The following is an 18522-nucleotide window of genomic DNA, read 5'->3' on the forward strand; positions in this document are numbered from 1 at the left end:
TTTCCGACCTGCCTTCGTATGCAAACTTCCAACTGTGCTCCTCCGACCAAGGGAACGATGAGTGTCCTTAGCAGCCGCCCAAGCCTTCTACAATATTTGAATCCGAGCCATGCGGAAGACAAGCTGAGGGCTTTACATATATGTCTTTATTCTCAAAGCGAAGGGGTCTTCGCCGGCGTGCCAGCTTGGTGAGGAGCCCGCCGTCTGGTTCGGAGACCGGCACACGATCCAGGAAGACTTGCGAAAGCTGTGGGTCGCCATATCGATCTAATGGTATTGTTGTATCTTGATATCAAGGTTTAAACCCCCATTCTTCGAAGGGACTGCCGTTTTGGCGGAGAGTCTTGCGTTACTCATCTAGGTATGTAGATTCGTCATACAAGAGCCCCAATTTTGACCCAAGGAAGTGGACCGTGTTCCCACTGGCCCTCCTGATAGTGAACAACGTGCCGAATAGTACGGAATACCTATCTCTGCTGCCACGTTTTTTACCCCTTAAAGCCACCTAAAACGGATCGACCTTCCCGAACAGTTCAACCACAGTAACTGGCCGTACGGATGGTCCTTTCGTGTAAGTTTCACCCGCTTACGGAATTGCACTTCCTGCCACGCGCGGCGGCGTACTTCGTTATCTCTTCATTTAGTCATCGAGCCGCTGAGTATCTCTCCCCAGTCCGAGGGCAGTATGGGCAGTATGGGCAGGCCTGGAACACTATCACGGATCAGAGGGTAGATAGGTGCAGTAAGCGTTCTGAAGAGAGGATCAACGCAATGCTGAGGGAGGACTTGACAACTAAGCTCCTCTGTAGTGAAGAGTAGCAATACGAGGAAACAGAAACGAGTCACTACCAAATAATGTGGTTGTAGTACACTCTCTGATTCGAGACATATTACTATGTGTCCAAGGCTTTCCATGTGCACTCCATCAACACGGAGAACGGACGTTCCAATTCCTCTCATCTTTTGAAGTATTTCAGTTCGAGGTATCGCAAGGGCGGATAGAACATTCCTGACCACGCTGCCGAGACAGGAAATCCAAGATCGATTCCATCTCCGACCAATTTAGCAATTGGTCCTGTAAAGTATACCTGTTGATCGGTAAGCGGTTGAATGAGGGGAATAAACGGTTGGCACCACATACCTGCCACATGCAGAGAACAGCACCGACCCATCCAATGCAGAATGCAGTACAGGCCGCAATGCCGAGAGGCAGACGCGAAGGCTTGTTCCAGTCATCCCAATTATAACCAGTCTTCCTTCGGAAGATCAATTGTTCCTCCAGAGTCATCGTGGTCCACATGATGGTCCAGTACCCCATCAGCGCCAGGAAGTCCTCGAAGATGTCGAACAAGTGATTACGTCCCACGCAGGCGCAGATGGTGTAGATGATAACTGAAACAATGACCCAGAACCAGCGGGGAACAAGGCGGAACCACCGACCAAGCAGTTGAAAGCCTAAGGCCGCAGAGTATGTGCCAGGAATGTTGTTCGCGATCAATCCCAGCGAGAGAATGACGGCGCAAAAATTTCCAAATGTGCCCAGTGGACTAAGGCTTTCGACCACCAAGGCACCAGCGGAGACATCGTAGGCGTTTGCCCACTGAGTGTCCACTAGAGCACCACTGCCGAGGCCGACGCCCAGGAGAACCATGAAGAGCGTGCTGATACCCAGCCCAATGAGGGTGCTGGCAAAAACGGCCCATCTGGAACAGCTGGGAGGGAAATAGACAAAGAAGTCGCAAGCTGCAGGCGACCACGCGATTGGACCCGACACCGTTAGGAAGAAAAAGCTAACCCTGATTCAATGGTCAGGAGGTGCGATCTAAAAATAAGATGGTCACACAGAAAGATGTAAGTACTCACTTATCAGCGATTGCCACTTCGCTCGGCCCACTGGTTTGGCTGCCAGCATTGAATTTTGGCCCAGCGACTCCTATCAGGATGAATAAGACAAGCAGTTGTGGGATGAATGCGTAACGTTCATAAATGTGGAAGATTTTGATGCCGAACAGTGCGACGACGAGCGAAATAATGGCCGCGATAATCGTTCCGACAATCACCGTCATTGAACCATTGGCGACTGCGGAGAGAAGTTGGCCAGCGATCAAGCAGTCTGACAACAAATTAGAAGGTGAAAACTACGCCCCGGGACGAGAAAGCCTCTATACCGACAAGACCGTAGCCGAGCATAATGACCATGTTTAAAAGCACCGTCAATTTCGAAGGCCACCAACCCATGGTGTAACGTGCGAAAACCTGGGCAATAGTATCAGCATGTGAGGACTTGGAAGGAAGTTCACCGCAATCAGTACCAATGTTCGATTTCCACTCATGGGTCCAAACGTCGAGATGTATGCGGTCGGTATGGACCCGGCAATCGAGCCAAACGCCCCTATCAACATGGCATCTTTGAGGCCAACATAGTACACCAGGGGTCCCAATAATCCCAGAGCCAAATTGTTCAGTGTTAAATTGGCCGAGAACCAGATCAGCATAATCTGGACGAAGTCGGCCAGAGAGGCTTGTGCCGGCCTGTCGCTCTCCGGAACTCTCTCGATGCCGCGAGTTTCAACTCCAAGAAGACGCTCTAGTTGCAAAGTCCAACCTCGCATGATCTTGGATTCATCCACCTGCACAGTTCCTTGCTCGACCGCGTCTAAACAAGACAAGTCAGACCGGACTGACAACCTCCACGTGCTTGGCATGATTTGACTCACCGAGCAAGTCGTGTGGCGCCGCGTGAGTATGAACATGTGGCCCTGCTTGTGCGGTAGGTCCTTCGAAAGACTTCTCCGTCGGAGGCATTGAAGTTGTGTGTTCGCTGGCCGCCATCTCTTTGTCGCGTTGGATAATTCCTCGCAGTTCCGAACAGCGTCCCAGGGTATCTGATGTGTCAGATCAAAAGAGGGACGAGAAAGACGGGTCAAGGCCACTACTATATGTAATAGGTCTAACGGCGGTTGCCGGGAGCCGAGTACTCCCACAATTGCAACATCACACTTGCTTTGGCCTGCGTCTCACGTTATCTGCAAGGAGCTAAGGCGAAGAACTGCAGGTGAGACGTCCATCTAAAGAGTGGGCTTCTCGTCAAGGAGTGGGGAGACATAGATACCTTGTGTTGTGCTGTGAAAGGCGCCGAGAGGGCACGACCGAGATAAGCTCAATTGATAGCGGGTTAAGCTTCGAGATAAGCATGCCAAGCTTTCTATGCCCAGGCTAACCAGGACGGCACTAAGGATTTCGCAAAGACCTCAGGCAACCACTCCGTCCTCCGTTGGTGTTGACGCGTGGCTGAAAGTTGTTATTAGAGCCGCTTCACCAAATGCGCCTTCACTAGTCCAGTATTATTAATAATGTCGGGGCTGTGCATAACGGAAATGAGTTTTCATGTTGGACTTCTGTACTCCGTACGGTCCGAGCGTGTCACACCTCCACTGGGTCGGAGCCGCCCCTTGTTCCCAGGCAATAAGCTACCGGATGGCGAGTTCACCTGTTTCTGCGGCGATGACAGCGCAGTCGTCGTTCATCAGGAACCATGCTGTTACCCTCTGCCAGCCACACGAGGCATTCTACACGAAGGATTGTGACGACGGTGTTGCTGTCGACACTCGTTCCACTCTTCGTCTACTACCAAAATGAGAAAGTCCACGACGTGCTCAAGAAGATTCCTCTACCCATCTTCCAACCTCCTCCCCCCTTCACCCTCAGCACCTACAATGAAAGCACGCAACCGATCTTCCCTCCGAAGGCCGAGTCTACTGACAACCACAGTGACCTCTGCTCGAACTTTCCTCAACGACACCTCGAAAGGGTCCAAATCATCCTCAAAACCGGAGTAGCACTTTCAAGCAAGAATTCGGCCCATCTATCCTCGGTCACATCCTGCATTCACAATCTTCTCGTCTTCTCCGACGTCGCCCAGCAAGTCGCCGGCCGCGACTTTATCGACATCCTGGCCTCCCTCCCAGCGGCGTACGCCAAACACCCCGACTTCACAGCATATTCCACCCAGCGAGAAACCTACCAAGACACGGGAAAAGTCCCTTCTTCGCCTGACGCTTGGAAACTTGACCGCTTCAAGTTTCTGCCCATGGTCAATGTCGCGTACGAAATGCGCCCTGGTGCCAGCTGGTATGTCTTCCTGGAAGCTGATGTGTACCCTTTCTTGGATAATCTCTTCCGCCTTCTCGAACAGTACAACCCTCAGGACATGCACTACTTCGGCTCTGCAGTAGCCGGGTCACATGGTCGATGGTTTGCGTACGGGGGCGCCGGCATCGTGCTGTCACACGGTCTGATGAAAAAATTAGTCGGCGATGGCACAAATCTCAGCGAAAAATACATGGAATGGATGTTGGAAGACTGCTGCGGAGACGCAGTTTTGGGGTACGCAATCCTCGACAAGACCGGAGTGCTGCTGGAGGATCTGCATCCGATGTTCAGCGGTGAGTATCTTGAGGATGTTGGAATCAGCCAAGAGCTCTGGTGTGTACCATTGATCTCGCTTCATCGCATGTCAGAAGACTCACTTACGTCGTTGTGGCGATGGGAGCGGACGAGGCGTGCTTCGCAAGTATGATGCACTGGAGATGACGAAACGCCGGTCCACGCTGATTGTATCACAGAGACCGTTGGTTTACTCGGATCTTCTCGAATATCGACAACGCCACTTACAAAATACGTCGGTCCTCGCGTTCTGGGATAACCTCTCGGCCGATCTTTTACCTAGTGACGACGCAGCATGTCGTTCTTCGTCGGCCTGCGCAGAGTCGTGTGAGAAAAACACCACATGTTTGCAGTATTCTTACACCAAGAATGAATGTCGACTGTCGCCGTACGTCACGCACGGACACGCGATCGGCGACAGATCGGTTGAATTCACATCAGGTTGGAATCGGCAGAGGATATCTGAACTTGGACTCAACGTGACAGGAGATATGACATCTAGCTGCGAGGCTGGAACGTGGACGAAGCCTATCACTCATAGATGTATATTCAATGGATGCGCCTAAATCAGTCCTTCACGAGGAGTAATCGTCGGCATAGGCGGGCGCCTCTGAATAATTCTTGTTGCACAATCACACTCATGGGTTGGTGCTATGTAGATCGAACTCCGGGGTGCTCCGTCGTGTATGGCTTGTCTCTTGTACAACTGGCATCCTGCCGAACCTTTTTGGGCTTGTTCGACAGAAGACATTGATTGCACTCGAAACTATAAAGTCAGCGGAAATACATGTACGGCTATGCTTACACTTTCTGTCGTGCTCAGCACCCCATGTGGAGAGAGTGGAGGTCTTGGTGCCTGTGCTTAAAGGATTGATGACGCTTGATGGACGTGGCACTGTTGTACGGAGTTGATTTGTTTTTATGATCATTTGTTTTTTTTTTGGGGATTTTGAAGTTGCTCTACCTTCAAGGCACTTACCTACCCTCTGTGGAGTATCAGCATGTCCTCGCTCTGGCTTTCACAACCAAGGGTCCTTTCTTCTCTCCGATACCGACAGATTCCATGACCAATTTCTCATCGCCATCGACATCGACAGCTTCCAGCTCGTACCGTCTCCACAGCGTCACCAGAACCTTGACGACACTCATACTCGCGATGTTGCGGCCTATACATCCGCGGTGACCCGCTCCGAAGGGTAGCAAGTCATTTGGAGACAATGTGTTGCCTTCCTCGAGCCACCTTTCCGGCCGGAAGACGTCGTGATCGTCGCCCCAGATCTCTGGGTTGTGGTGCAGAACGTGGTTTGTTATGGAACAATTTGCCTGTGGTTTTGATTTGGTGTCAGCAGCCATTGAGGAGAAGATGTACTACTAGTACTAGACAAAAAAGCACAGCATGGCAAGTGACGATGAACGAAAAGGCCACGAGAGTGACTTACGCCCTGGGGGATATGATGACCATCAATATCTGCACCGAGTGGATCACAAATCGTCCGAGGCAACGGCATCGTAAAGACAGGAGACATGCGGTAGCTCTCCCTTATACAGGCCGTGGCGTAGGGTAGCTGCATCTCCAGGCCCGAGTACGAAGGCGAGGACTGGTCGTTTCTTGGATCCGGCGACTGCAAAAACAACGGACTGTTCAGTTCTTCCGTCAACTTCTTCGCCGCAGTCGGGTTGTGGAGAAGATGGTAGAGCAGGAGCGTGAGTGTGCCCGACGTGGTGTGCGCGCCCGCGACCAGGAAAGCAAACGCCTCCGAGCTGATTTCGGCCTCTGTGAGTCCTTCACCTGTCTCGGGGTCCGTTGCTTGCGTGAGCCTGGAGAGGATGTTGTGGCGGACCTCGGTCTTGTCCTTTGCCAGTTCCACCGCGACGTGCGTTGCAGTCTGGTCGCGGAGTTTCTTCCGTCCGGCCAAGAGGTGTTGCAGCCACGGGAGAGGCACGCGAGGGGCAAGCCGCATGCTGTACGGAAGCAACGAGGGGAGCATGCCGTAAATACATCCCAGAAAGATGTGTTCGTTGATCGGAGGGAGGCCTTTGGGATCTTGGGTTTCCATCGTCCCGAACTCGGCGTTGAAAATCAATTCACCCATCAGGTCGTACGTGTAGTACCCTATCAGCTCTTTGAGGTCGAAGGGTGCAGCTCCAAAGGAGTCCATCGTCCTGACGAGGTGATTGATTCGGCGGTCAAAGATTGATTCCATCTGTGCGAGAGACGCAATTGAGAAGCTGTGAGCCATCTGACGGCGTCGTTTGGCGTGGAGCTGTTCATGATCTGCGTGGTTAGCCCTGCGTCAAGTCCACTGATGGAGTCGTCTTTTGTTTGTCAAGAGGGAGAATCATCTCACTGACCTCTTCATCCTTTGTGCCAAACAGGTTCTGGTAGAAGGTCGTGAAGCCATCGTAAAAGTCACTCTTGAGGACTTTCCGACCAGACTTGTAGATGGGATTGATGGCCTTGACTCCCCAGAAACTCAGCTCGTTGGGACCGTATCTAACGACCGGACCGTACTGTTCATGCAATTTCAGCAGTTTCTCAGGCATATGTCGAGTGGTCAGCTGGTAAACTCTCCATAGGTCGGTCTGAGAAGCCAGGAACGGTCCGGGGAATTTGCTCAGAGGATGGAACCATCGATTATATATGACTGTGGCTAGAATGGCACCTCCAACAAGAAGAGCGAGATACGAATACAACATCGTAGGTGACTGCTGTCTGCTGATACGACCCCAAAAGCTTGCTTCACCTGGCTGTCGTTGACCGACCAGACTTCATGGCTGGAGGGTATATCGACCTGATATACGCGGGGACAGAGCAGAGTTTCTGACTGGATCCTCTCTTCCCTCGACCACGGGATGGATCCTGAGTTGAGTCGTACGCATCCCGGCATAGGTCTGCGGCGCTCTTACACATCGTCGCCATTGTTTGGTATGGATCCTGACTGGAGTCGTACGCCGCAGGGAATTTGTCTGCGTGTGCTCGCACACATCTCGGCATATGTCTGCTTCGAGCCGTACGCCTCACGGGATATGTCTGCGGGTGCTCGTACGCATCAAGGTATATGTCTACTTCGACTCGTACGCACCACGGCACATGTCTGCGGGTGCTCGTACACACCATCTGAATCGTTTTCAGACGTCGTAATACCACCATCATCGACGAGAAGGGGAACAATCACGAAGTATATGCCGAGTGAGCATCGAGCTGGAGATCATCGTGGAGAAGAGGTCAGATCCACGTAAGCACGGGCTCGAAGTTTTCCTTTTGAGTCTTCCTGATGACACGGATACCTGCGGGATTCATCCCCCATCTCACCGGCGGAATGCCATGTATTCAGGATCGAGACGCACGAGTAGAGTCTTCTCTGTGTCCCATTTGACATGAATCGAGTTGCCGGGATTGTGTCTCGGCAAGTTGATCGAGATCGATGATAAAGCTCGGGGATGGTCGGAATGCGTCGTGACACTGACCACGACATAGATGGAGCTACGAGAATGAGACGCTCAAAGACGGTGTTGTGAACAATTCAACACAATGATGGTGTGGTATCTGCACGCAGTGGTGGTATCTGTCAACTGTAGTGCACTTCCAAGTGCAAAAGATGGTTCCTAGTTCCCCCATAAATACTCGCATGTATTCAAAATCATTCGTCCTGGTCATAAAGTCGCTCTTCATCCACCCTGAGACTTTGTGTTTTATGCCTTTCCGAAACATGGCCCCGTCATAAAGATCGACATTGAGAGCCACAACCACCTGGTACGCAGGAGCATTTCCCGATTCTGGGCCCCCTCGGACAACAGAACTAAGCAAACAAGACGAAATCCCACGTGCAGATCGCCGGGATAACCAAACGCCAATGTCAATGCCAATATGTGCAATCAATTCAACGACGCAGGCAGAGGTATCGAGTGTTTGCAATCCACAAGCCAAAAATTCAAGTTGACACAGTGGGTGATGCTGCCGCCGCTGGTGCTGAAGCTTTAGATTTCTCTGCAAGTTCAAACGCACGCTGCAATTCCTCATCGCTATCATCCGAGATGTCATTCAGCATACGATCAATAATGGCAGCTTTATCATACGCAGGTCTTCCATTCGGAAAGGCAACTTTCTTTGGCGATGTCATTGACGTCTGACTGAATTGAGTCCGCAATGGAGACGTCAACTGTGAAGCCGCAAACGATGGTATTGATCGTATAGTAGAATCTTGCGACAGGCTCGGATTGTATCCTGAATTATTCGGACTGGCCATGAAAAGAAGTGTCTCGACGGCATCTGCTTCCATGGCAGCATTCTGACTTGGTGTTCGGTGACTGGTGGGAACACGCGACGACGTCGATGCGCGTCGAGCACTGATTGGGTTCTGATAACTTCCATTTGGTGTTGGTCGACGACGAGAGCTAGGCACAATATCGACGGGGGGTGCGAGAGCGCGTCGCGAAGATATTTGCGGACTGTTCAGGGTCACCAGACCTCGGCTTTCAAGGGTGCTGTCGGATGAGTCGCTCTCGCTCGACTCTCGTCCATAACTTCGGGACATGACCGTTCGGGGGGAAAGAGGACCGCGTGGACGAGGGGAGTTTGGAAACCCAGACACGGTAGATCGGGGCGACTGCGAGGCCAAGGATTCAACTTCATCGAGGGAACGTGTCTGCCAGCCATTCTGCACCTTGATCATGGCGTATTTCAGTCTTGTACGTAGTTGTTGAGAGAGCTGGTCCCTGTTAGTCTCTGCTTTCCCCGCGAATGCGTTGCCCAACCCTACCTCTGAGATGTTGCCATTTGGCACACTGCTGGTCGTTAGAGCATGTCCGAGATCTTTAGACTGGCCCACAACATCTGCGAGTCCGTTGACACTCGACCTTTTGACCTCGCCACTTGCTGTTCGTTTTGCTCCGGAGAGACTGTGAGGCGGAGGACTCTGTGAGTTTGTAAGCAAGCGATGTTCTCGGACGGCCTCTACGGCTGCATGGTCTTCCGTCGACTCCTTGTTTTCCTGCGATTCTATAGATCTTGTCTCTTGCGACCCGAGCTGGCTAGACGTGGTGGAGGTAGGAGGCGTCTCGTCATCCTCCCGGTCGGGCACGGTGGGTAGAGCCACTGTGCTGGACACATCGCTCGACGATATGTTCAACGGGAGCTGTTGTGAGGTATTCGAGTCTTCCGATCTGCGTGGAAGGTTTGTACTCACGGCATCCGGAGGCGCCAGTGTCAACGGGTGTGGATCCAGCATGGTTGACGCATGCGCAGCGGCATGCTGCATGCTCGGTTCGTTGTCGGCGGCTTCGGCGATCAAGCCTGGGTCGCGAGGGAATGGTATATCGTGTAGGTGTAGAGCCCGTGGAGGAACCAGGGAGAGAGGATGTCGGTGAGGACGTACAGTAGGGACAGACGACGAAACGACGACAATAGCAACAGATCACGAGGGTCGTCGCGTTCGCCCTCGTCCGTCCGTGTTGGTAGGTTTATTAGTTGGTGGACCTGCTCGTACTGTAGTGAGTTACAGCTGCTCGTAGTTGGTGGGGTCTGATGACTTGTGCTTGACACGCGTAGATTGAGGCGTTTCAAGGCAGACGCGTTGTTGTGACAGAGGCCGAGTTGGAAGTCATCGAGAGACTGCTGTAGTACCAGCCATTGCCTCGCATGCAAGATGAGGGATCCAAGTCTTGAGATACACGCGATCAGTCTCGCTGGGTTCGTATGTCCTGCATCTGCAACGGCTTTAGCCTTTGTCTGCCTTGGACATGGACGACGCCCCGACGCGCGCTATTTAGCCGATCAGACGGTCAGTGTGTCGCTTGATCAACTAGTCCCATGGCCGGGTTGGTAATCGGGGTGTTGGGCCTGTGCGTGGCGCCTGGGCGAGACCCTGGGGAGCCCTAAACCGCCCATTTGGGCGCCTCTAGAATCCCCCAAGCCCTGGAACAAGCCTCTATTGCTTGTGATAGGCGCCACAGTGAGCGCCCAGCCTCCCAATTTCCTGCACCACAGACCAGTTGTCGACACAGTATTATTGAACGACTCGGCTTGAGACTACTTACAAGTATACCTCGTGCAACGAGGACACGCCATATGGTCTTTATATTGACACAGTACGGGGTACAGAGAGTACGGCTTCAAGCTCCAGGGGTATCAATCCATCATCATCAGAAGTAGAACAAGGTCAACAGCCATACGCTTATCGCTTCGACCGCTTCCCTCGTCCTCCTCCACCACCACCGCCCGCCTCTGCATGCTTTCGTTTCCGACCTTCTTTGCGCCAGAACTCGTCTCGCTCTCTCTTTTCTCGTTCCTCCTTCTTCTCCATGTTCTCGGCAACCTTCTTGCGGTACACGGCTCGCCTCTCTTCTTGCTTCTTGGCTCGCTTTTCTGCCTTCTCGTTCCTCATAGTCTGTAATTTCTGCATTAGATCTCGGGCTTTCTTCTCCTCGCCACCCATCACCACCGCCCGCTTCTGGAGGTACGTGGGTGCTTTTCTTGCTTTTTGTCGAGTAATTTGTGATTTGAATGGGAGTTCTGCCGCCAAGGCACGAGGGACTCGGAGGGGGTTGAAATGTCGGTTCGGTCGTTCGATCTTGGTGTAAGCCGAATCCTTGAGCAGGGGTGTAGGGATGCCCATCGATGCTCTCACGGCTCCCGTCAGTCGCATGGCCTGCCATCCCTCCGAGCCATCATCGACTCGTTGACCCTCTCCGTCGGTATTTGCGGGTCCGCTGGGAGGCGCATCCAGTAGATTGGTAACAGGATTGTAAAACCTGTGAGGCTTGACTGGATACCAGGCTCGCAGAAAGACGATGTCTGACATGAGGATTTTGTCCTCGAATGTGGCTCGGAAATGCCCTTCAGGTTTGCTAAGAGCTCTCTTGATCTGCCCACGAATTCCGGAGACGGTTCGTATACTCGCTCCTTCGAATTTAGCAATTTCCAATGATGAATTGAACATGTTGCGTATGAACGCAGTGTTGCGGAAGATTTTGTAAGGGTACCCTGTGAGTTTGAGCTTCTTGACTATTTCCGTGGTTTCATCCACGTTCAGGACAACTCCCGTGGCGGCAATTCGGAACCCAGGGTTGGCGTTGGAAAAGGACTGAACACAACAGAATCCAGTGTTTGGCGCTACCAGCGGACCATAGAATGTACCAAAGCAATGCATATGTTCCGGGGTGTATTTGAGCATTCGGTTTCGTGTTCGTGAATCGGAGATCGAATAAATCGGCAGTGTCTGAAATCTCCTCCAGCCCAACGAAAAGATGAGAGGATCGTTGGTTTTGAGAATCTTCTTGTGCCATCGATGTCGCTTGATGCGGACCTGAACAAAGCCAAACCGGTCTTCAGTGGGAGCCAATCCTCCGATGATGACGGGAAGCTTGGGATTAAAAGAGCGGACAAATTCGTAGGGGACTTTGTCCAACACAATTCGCGCGTATGTGCCAGCCTTGAATCCTTCCGCTCGTGCTCGGGCTACTGGATCCAGACTGTCAAACTCAGCTCGATTGATGTCGAGTTGTTTCTGGAGCATGGCTTTCTGAGCATCGTACCATTCGTCTTCTCCAAACTCTTGCTCGGTAGCCTTGACTTCACTTTTGCCGTTTGCAAAGCCTTCTCGATCTTCTTCCTCAAATCGAAGTTTAAGTTCTTCCTTCCTTTTGGCGTTCTTGATGCGCTCTTCTTCTAACGTTAATTCTGTCTGAGCCTCCGAATCCTGCTCGGGTGCTGCTTCCAAGTCTTCAAATTCGCCGTCGCCTTCGTCAGAGTCGTCCCCGGCGTCTTCGTCGAAACCACCGTACTCGTCCTCATCAGAGTCTGCATTAGCTCCTGTGGCGAGAGACTTTCTCGTGAACCGGGACTTGATGGACTGAACGTTATCCTCATCCTCCCATTTTTGTGCTAGGTCTTCATAGACATATCGGGGGGTTTGTCGATCTTGTAGTTCTTCCTCCTGTTCAGTCTTGGCTTTGTTGAAAAAATTGTCTTCGTCGTCGACCTCGTCGTGTTCAGTGTTGGTTTGATGGCTCTGCTCTCCGCGCCATTTTGCAATGGCTTCTGCAGGGGTCAAAGTCAGGTCATACATCAATCGAGACAGATCGGCAGCGCGGAACGCTACTGAGGTTGAATGTGACTTTCGAGCGTGTTCAGACAAATTCTCTTTCCACCGGAGACCGCCATCATCCTCGCTTTCGTCGAACTCCGAATCCTCGTCAGTAAAATCTTGGTCATTCTGGTTGTCACCAGAGATGGAACCTAGATCAGAGTCACTGTCGGCAAACTCGAGTTCGCCTGCGCCTTGTTCCTCATCTAGCTCTTCCTCCTCAACAATGCCAGGGCGGCCTGTGTGCTCAGGGAAATCGATTACTTGTTCGTCGTCACTCAGCTCATCGTTACTCTCTCCACTCACAAAGCCCTCGTCCACGTCTTCTTCTTGGTCGACACCATCATGAGGGCTATCTTGACCAAATGATCGGATTCCTCTCTTCGTGGTACGGCCCGTGTCGTTGTCATTGTTATCACCTTCGCTGAGTTGCCGCCCACCCTGGAAGAGCCGGACACCACCGTCAACCTCACCAAGCAGTCTACGTTCCCCTTGGAGACTCATCATCAGCTGCTCTCCTAGACCCCTCTCTTCACCGTCATCTGCATCTCGATCGAAGGTGTTCGTCTTTACATTTATGTAGACGGCATCCTTGTCTACCAGGACACCGCCAACATCTGACATGGGGGCGAAAAGGACTTTCTGCTTCTCGCCCAGTTTTCTTCTGGACGCCTTTCCGCTTGCCTTGGCCATGGCCTGGTCGAGGAATGGGGCGGGACATGGATCCGGCAGCGCCTCAATTTCTCTGACCGATAAGTCCCCTACACCGGGAACATGCACTCTTGCTCCTTCTGCTGGAAAATTGGTGCCTCGAAGGTAGCCATATAACGCAACTTGTCTGTCACATTTCTCATTCTCTTCGATCTGTGTTGGGGGGGTCACATCCAGTAGCCGATCTGCCAAACAGTAGGGGTGGCTATTTCTCCAGATCAGCGGTCGAGGATTCTTCATGACTGACAGGAATCTTGATAGATTGTGTATTTCTCGATCGGGATACCGCCCATTAATAACGCCGGACAAGTAGAATAGTTTTGCGCCTTGGTAGAGTTCCGACCAAAATCTGTGTTTCAATCTCTTCTTTGCCATCCGCAATGTACTCTGCTTTTTAAACAAATCTAAGTGTGTCAGGATGCCAAAGACATTTCCTGGCATACCAGAAACGCTCAGAGCGTTCAGGAATTCCATGGTCTCCATCTCAAAACCGTAATTGCCGTCAATCATGAGGAGGACAATGTCAGCAATTTTTGCAACATCGATCATAGCAGCGAGAGAGTCGGAGGGACATTCGAGGAAGGTAAGTCGCCGTCTTTTCGAGGTTACGACTGTCAGAGGGCCGGTAGGGTGCGACAAAGTCTGCTTGGAGTATCTTTTGATTATGCTTTTAATGAGAGTGGTCTTGCCAACGCCAGGAGGACCGACAACTGCGACGACAATCGGCGGTGCTTCTTCTGGGATTCGGTCGACTTGAGGAACATGCAGTCGCTTTTCATTGATGTCGCTTGACCGAACCGCCTGCTTCGCGAGGCGGCCAGGATTGGCGACGGCGAAGGCTTTGACATTTTTCTCTCCTCTTTGAGGTTTCTTCTTCTCCTTCGATGGCCTGTGAGGCTTGTTTGATTGTTTCTCCATGGTTGCTTGCAGTCCAACACAACCTCCACCAGCGTCGCAGACTCGAACTCGCAAGAATCCAAACTGCGGACTAGACGCTGGAAAAAATATTTGGTGGCGCAAACGGAGTTAAGATTTCATCATGGAGTAAAGCCTAATGGGCCTGTCCAATGACTTATTAGGCATGTCTCCCGGGCACTCTAAGGTCTGAACAGCTACAGGGCCACCAGGCTAGAGGGACTAAAGCGCCTAGTTAAGGCTCACTAGGCCCACTAAGGCTCTGATCCCCGCATCGTAGCCTTGCCAGGAACATCATTTTTTTCGAGACCCTCATTGCTACTGGAAGTCAGCGGTGCTCATTCTCAACATGCTTTCAAAACACACTACCTAGGTAAGTACCCGAGCATTGCAAAGGGGAGGGCAGACTAGGTCGTCGATCATGATAAGGCCCAGTGAATTAGATCAGCCTTGAAAAGTCTGGCGGGAGACGAGTCAGATGCAATGGCCTCAGCCAGCGTACAGCAGCAGGTCATTCGCGATGATAGTGTCCATATCAGATCCTCAGCTGGCGGTGGTAGAAGCGTCCACGCAGCGCGAGATTTCGAAGCGAAATCGCAAATCATGTTCGTCGCAAAGCCACTACTAGTTGCTCTGAACACGGCCAATCTTATTGCCAATTGCTATTCCTGCTTGAAGCCACCACGAGAACTCCAGCCTGGGTCGAATGGTCAAGACTCAACCCTGAAAAAGTGCGGCGGGTGTAAAGTGGTCAGGTTCTGCAACCAGGTATGAGGCTGTACTCGACGACCAGGAGACTTGAGCAGTTGCTAACGGCCATCCACAGAAATGCCAGAAGCTAGCATGGTCCCAGTACCATCGACTGGAGTGCAAGTTGTACGGGAACTTGTTTCCAAGGATTCTGCCCAGCAATGTCAGGGCCATGATACGTTTGCTGAAGCAGCATAAGGCAGGCCTACTTCTTGCCGGCGAATGGGACCAGCTCCTAAGCTTGGAGAGTCATGTAGACCAAATCTGCAGCGCTGGAGGGGAACGCTTGGAGGATCTTCTGTTAATGACCCAAGCTATCAAGTCCTACTCCGGCTCAGACTTGGATCCTCAGCTCATCCTGCGAGTCTTGTGCACAGTAAGAGCATCATGAAGAGGTTGGCTTGTTTGATCTCTGACCAGGGCAGCTCACCATCAACACTTTCACGCTCACAAACCCACAGTTTGAACCAATCGGTCTGGCGCTACACCCTAGGACATCCATGTTCAATCATTCCTGTGTACCAAATGCCTACGTAAGATTCGACGTTTCCCGGAGTGACTCCTTGTCTAGACCAGCAGACTCTCATGGCATATCTGTGCATGCATTGCAACCACTCCAAAAGGACGAGGAGATTACTCTTTCATATGTTGACGGCAAATATCCTTTCGAACAGCGGCAACGAGAGCTCAAAGAGAGGTATTTTTTCATCTGTGCGTGCGAACTGTGCAGGAGCGAGAAGAATGCGCCGGTGCTGCCATCCAGAACCAGCCAGAAAGCGAAATCAGTTGAGAGCCACGCAGAGCGAGTACTCTCCAAAGTCCAGTCAGCGCCTGTAGTAAGTCTGCAACATATCGACGAGATCAGGACCGCCATGGTGGCTTTCGCGGAGCCAGGATGTTGGCCCCTTTATCACTATCCATGGCTTCAGTTGCGGCACGAACTCTTACAGGGTCTCATTGGGTCGACGAAATACTCCGACGCTCTCTTGCAGTCGGCAGCCATCACAAGATACATTCATCCGGCCGTATACGAGCAGCCACATCATCCGATTCGCCTTACGCAAATGTGGACTCTTTGGAATCTCTGTCGCACTTGTGTTGAGGCAGGCTTCCACCCCACGGATCGGGCCCAGGACAGTCGATCTCTCCATATGCTCAACATGCTCAGTTGTATTGTAATCGACGACCTAAACAAGGTTTTGACCGATGGCATCAGGATCAATGGCGAAATCGAGTACGGTGTCGATGAGGCACTACAACTTGTCGCTGGCAGAGCCGGAATGTGGGGAGAGTATCAGCGTGCCCCAACAGTCGCGCGCAAAAATGTCTGGGCCTGGCTTGAGAACGAGATCAATTGTCAATTAAAGAAAGAGGGCGTGTCTCAAACACTCATTGACGAGGTTTCACTGAATCAAGGGCCATCAAGCTGACTTTGCGAGCCCCTCGTCGTCGAGGGCTGCTGTCAAGTTTCAGCCCCCAAAGGGTCCGGGCGCCCCAGGCTTGGTTCATGCAAGGGCTCACTAGGCTCGTCCTCGAAAAGACTGGTGCCTGCAGCTTTGGCAATGACATCTTCCCAATGAACATGCTGAATTTAGAGACATGACAACAAGCAATTATTTGTGAGAGCGAAATCAGGTCTCAAGGCACTTCAGAAAATGGAATCATCTGCGATGGACCGGTGTTCAGACAGCAACAATGACTCCCACAAGGCTTATGACACCATTTCTTCGAATCCAGTCGCCCGATCCTTCTTTGTGAATGCCGGTGCTAGCCGCATAAACACCGACGCATTCATTTTCAGCCATATCCATGGAGAACATCCAGGTGTCCCCATTACCGTTGTTCCTGAGTGGAACAGCAATTTGAAAGCTTACGCAGCGACCGGCAACGCCAGTATCGAGTCGACATCGACTGAAAAGAGACAATGCTGGCCCGACTCACTGAAATGGACCTTGTTCGTACCACCACTTAAACGGCTCGATGGTGGCAGTGGTGTGGTGGCGGAAGAGGCCTTCTTCGAATCTTACTTGTACAAATGGCAGAACATGACTTTTCTAGTCTACCTTGTCGACGGCCGTGACGGCACGGAGGCCTGGGTTCAAACTCGCAACCAGTATATCCTGGGCGACAAGGCTGCCGTCGAGACACTGATCGCGACAGTCGGTCGTTGGCAAGCATCACTGCACGGCGAAGTCTGGGTGTTCGAAGGGTACTGGTACAAAGATTCCCAGCTGTACGAAAGCGTCCTGAAATCACGCTGGGAGGACGTTATCCTCGATGAAGGCATGAAGAAAGACCTCGTCGAGCTCGTCGACCGATTCTTCAGTTCTCGGGAACAATACCACCGTCTTCGCGTGCCGTGGAAACGAGGTGTGATCTTTTACGGCCCTCCTGGTAATGGGAAGACGCTCTCGATCAAAGCGACCATGCGGACTTTGTACAAACGCACCCCGTCCATACCGACCCTTTACGTGAAACTGCTCCTGAATCAGTATAGCATCGAGAGCGTGTTTACCCTGGCACGACGGGAGGCACCGTGTTACTTGGTGTTTGAGGATCTGGATAGTCTCGTCACCGACGAACTGCGCAGTTTCTTCCTCAACGCCGTGGATGGAGTGTCCGAGAACGAAGGAGTCTTCATGATAGGAAGCACCAACCATATTGACCTTCTTGACCCAAGTATTTCGAAGCGACCATCTCGATTCGATCGGAAGTTCTTGTTCCCCAACCCAAGTTTCGACGAGAGGGTACAGTATTGCCAGTACTGGCAGAAGAAGCTGAGTGATAACAAGGACGTGGAGTTCCCGGATGAGATATGCCCGGCTGCGGCGAAGATCACGGATGGTTTCTCTTTCGCGTACCTGCAAGAGGCCTTTGTGACCGCGTTACTGTCTATCGCGAGAGACGGCGACGGTAACGAGCAAGGGGAGGCTAGTACTGAGGCAGAGAAACTGCAGGAAACTTGGGACGTGATCGACCTGATTGATGCCGTTGCCATCAACACGACCAAGGAGAAGGGGTTAGACGACTACGTCCTCTGGCGTAGCTTGAAACACCAGATTGAGCTGCTGAGGAGGGAGATCGATGATGAGGCGGGCGATTAACCGGCCATAAGATTCTACGGTACAGGTGTAGTATCAGGAGTTTCGTGCGATGCTTATATATTCCGACTTTGTTTTTCTCCAACAGACCACAAGAAATACACCCACATGTATATGACTTTCTTCTTTTGAATATTCGCTTGCTAGCCTCGTCATTCCTCCAAACACAGGTATAGGACGGACTGGGTTCAGACGGAGAAGCGCAGGGACCGAGCGAAAACGGGGTAACCATGAGAGAGCTGCATGGTTGCGGATGCTGTGAGACAGAGTCAGATCATCGCGAGCTGAGAAGGCCATTATGAGTGTGATTGCATATAGACCTGATGTGCAGCGCGCTGCAGTCCTGGGAGAGCCATTGATGAGAGAACGTTTGAACAATAACGAGCAACCAGAACCACCATGCGCTGACGAGGGGAGACTTGAACTACGGTGAAGCACATAGCCCGGCCAAATGCAGAATGGCGCCATGACCTTGAGGTCCTTGTCCATCGAGTGGTATTTCTGAATTCCACAAC

At 51.9% G+C, this 18522-nt stretch overlaps 7 protein-coding genes across 7 annotated transcripts; 3 read left to right on the forward strand and 4 right to left on the reverse strand.

Annotated features, from left to right (window-relative positions):
• Positions 1-956: 956 nt before the first annotated feature.
• Positions 957-2805, reverse strand: PV08_06107 (uncharacterized protein; the record flags this gene model as incomplete). The annotated part of the gene is made up of 6 exons (XM_016380445.1): positions 957-1088; positions 1142-1796; positions 1864-2113; positions 2169-2256; positions 2313-2656; positions 2718-2805. The coding sequence occupies 6 exons, from the start codon at positions 2803-2805 to the stop codon at positions 957-959; spliced, it is 1557 nt and encodes a 518-aa protein (XP_016236272.1).
• Positions 2806-3535: 730 nt separating this feature from the next.
• Positions 3536-5012, forward strand: PV08_06108 (uncharacterized protein; the record flags this gene model as incomplete). Its single annotated transcript, XM_016380446.1, has 2 exons — positions 3536-4573; positions 4626-5012. 2 exons carry the CDS (start codon positions 3536-3538, stop codon positions 5010-5012), a joined length of 1425 nt encoding a protein of 474 aa, XP_016236273.1.
• Positions 5013-5442: 430 nt separating this feature from the next.
• On the reverse strand, positions 5443-7143 carry PV08_06109 (uncharacterized protein; the record flags this gene model as incomplete). The annotated part of the gene is made up of 3 exons (XM_016380447.1): positions 5443-5769; positions 5886-6710; positions 6799-7143. The coding sequence occupies 3 exons, from the start codon at positions 7141-7143 to the stop codon at positions 5443-5445; spliced, it is 1497 nt and encodes a 498-aa protein (XP_016236274.1).
• Positions 7144-8378: 1235 nt separating this feature from the next.
• PV08_06110 (uncharacterized protein) lies at positions 8379-9674 on the reverse strand (the record flags this gene model as incomplete). Its single annotated transcript, XM_016380448.1, has 2 exons — positions 8379-9155; positions 9207-9674. The coding sequence occupies 2 exons, from the start codon at positions 9672-9674 to the stop codon at positions 8379-8381; spliced, it is 1245 nt and encodes a 414-aa protein (XP_016236275.1).
• A 945-nt stretch (positions 9675-10619) lies between these two features.
• On the reverse strand, positions 10620-14159 carry PV08_06111 (uncharacterized protein; the record flags this gene model as incomplete). Its single annotated transcript, XM_016380449.1, has 1 exon — positions 10620-14159. The coding sequence occupies one exon, from the start codon at positions 14157-14159 to the stop codon at positions 10620-10622; it is 3540 nt and encodes a 1179-aa protein (XP_016236276.1).
• Positions 14160-14639: 480 nt separating this feature from the next.
• On the forward strand, positions 14640-16336 carry PV08_06112 (uncharacterized protein; the record flags this gene model as incomplete). Its single annotated transcript, XM_016380450.1, has 3 exons — positions 14640-14924; positions 14983-15282; positions 15332-16336. 3 exons carry the CDS (start codon positions 14640-14642, stop codon positions 16334-16336), a joined length of 1590 nt encoding a protein of 529 aa, XP_016236277.1.
• A 240-nt stretch (positions 16337-16576) lies between these two features.
• On the forward strand, positions 16577-18010 carry PV08_06113 (uncharacterized protein; the record flags this gene model as incomplete). The annotated part of the gene is made up of 1 exon (XM_016380451.1): positions 16577-18010. The coding sequence occupies one exon, from the start codon at positions 16577-16579 to the stop codon at positions 18008-18010; it is 1434 nt and encodes a 477-aa protein (XP_016236278.1).
• Between the last annotated feature and the right edge of the window lie 512 nt (positions 18011-18522).

The sequence above is a fragment of the Exophiala spinifera genome (assembly GCF_000836115.1).
Source record: "Exophiala spinifera strain CBS 89968 unplaced genomic scaffold supercont1.4, whole genome shotgun sequence".
NCBI lineage: Eukaryota > Fungi > Ascomycota > Eurotiomycetes > Chaetothyriales > Herpotrichiellaceae > Exophiala > Exophiala spinifera.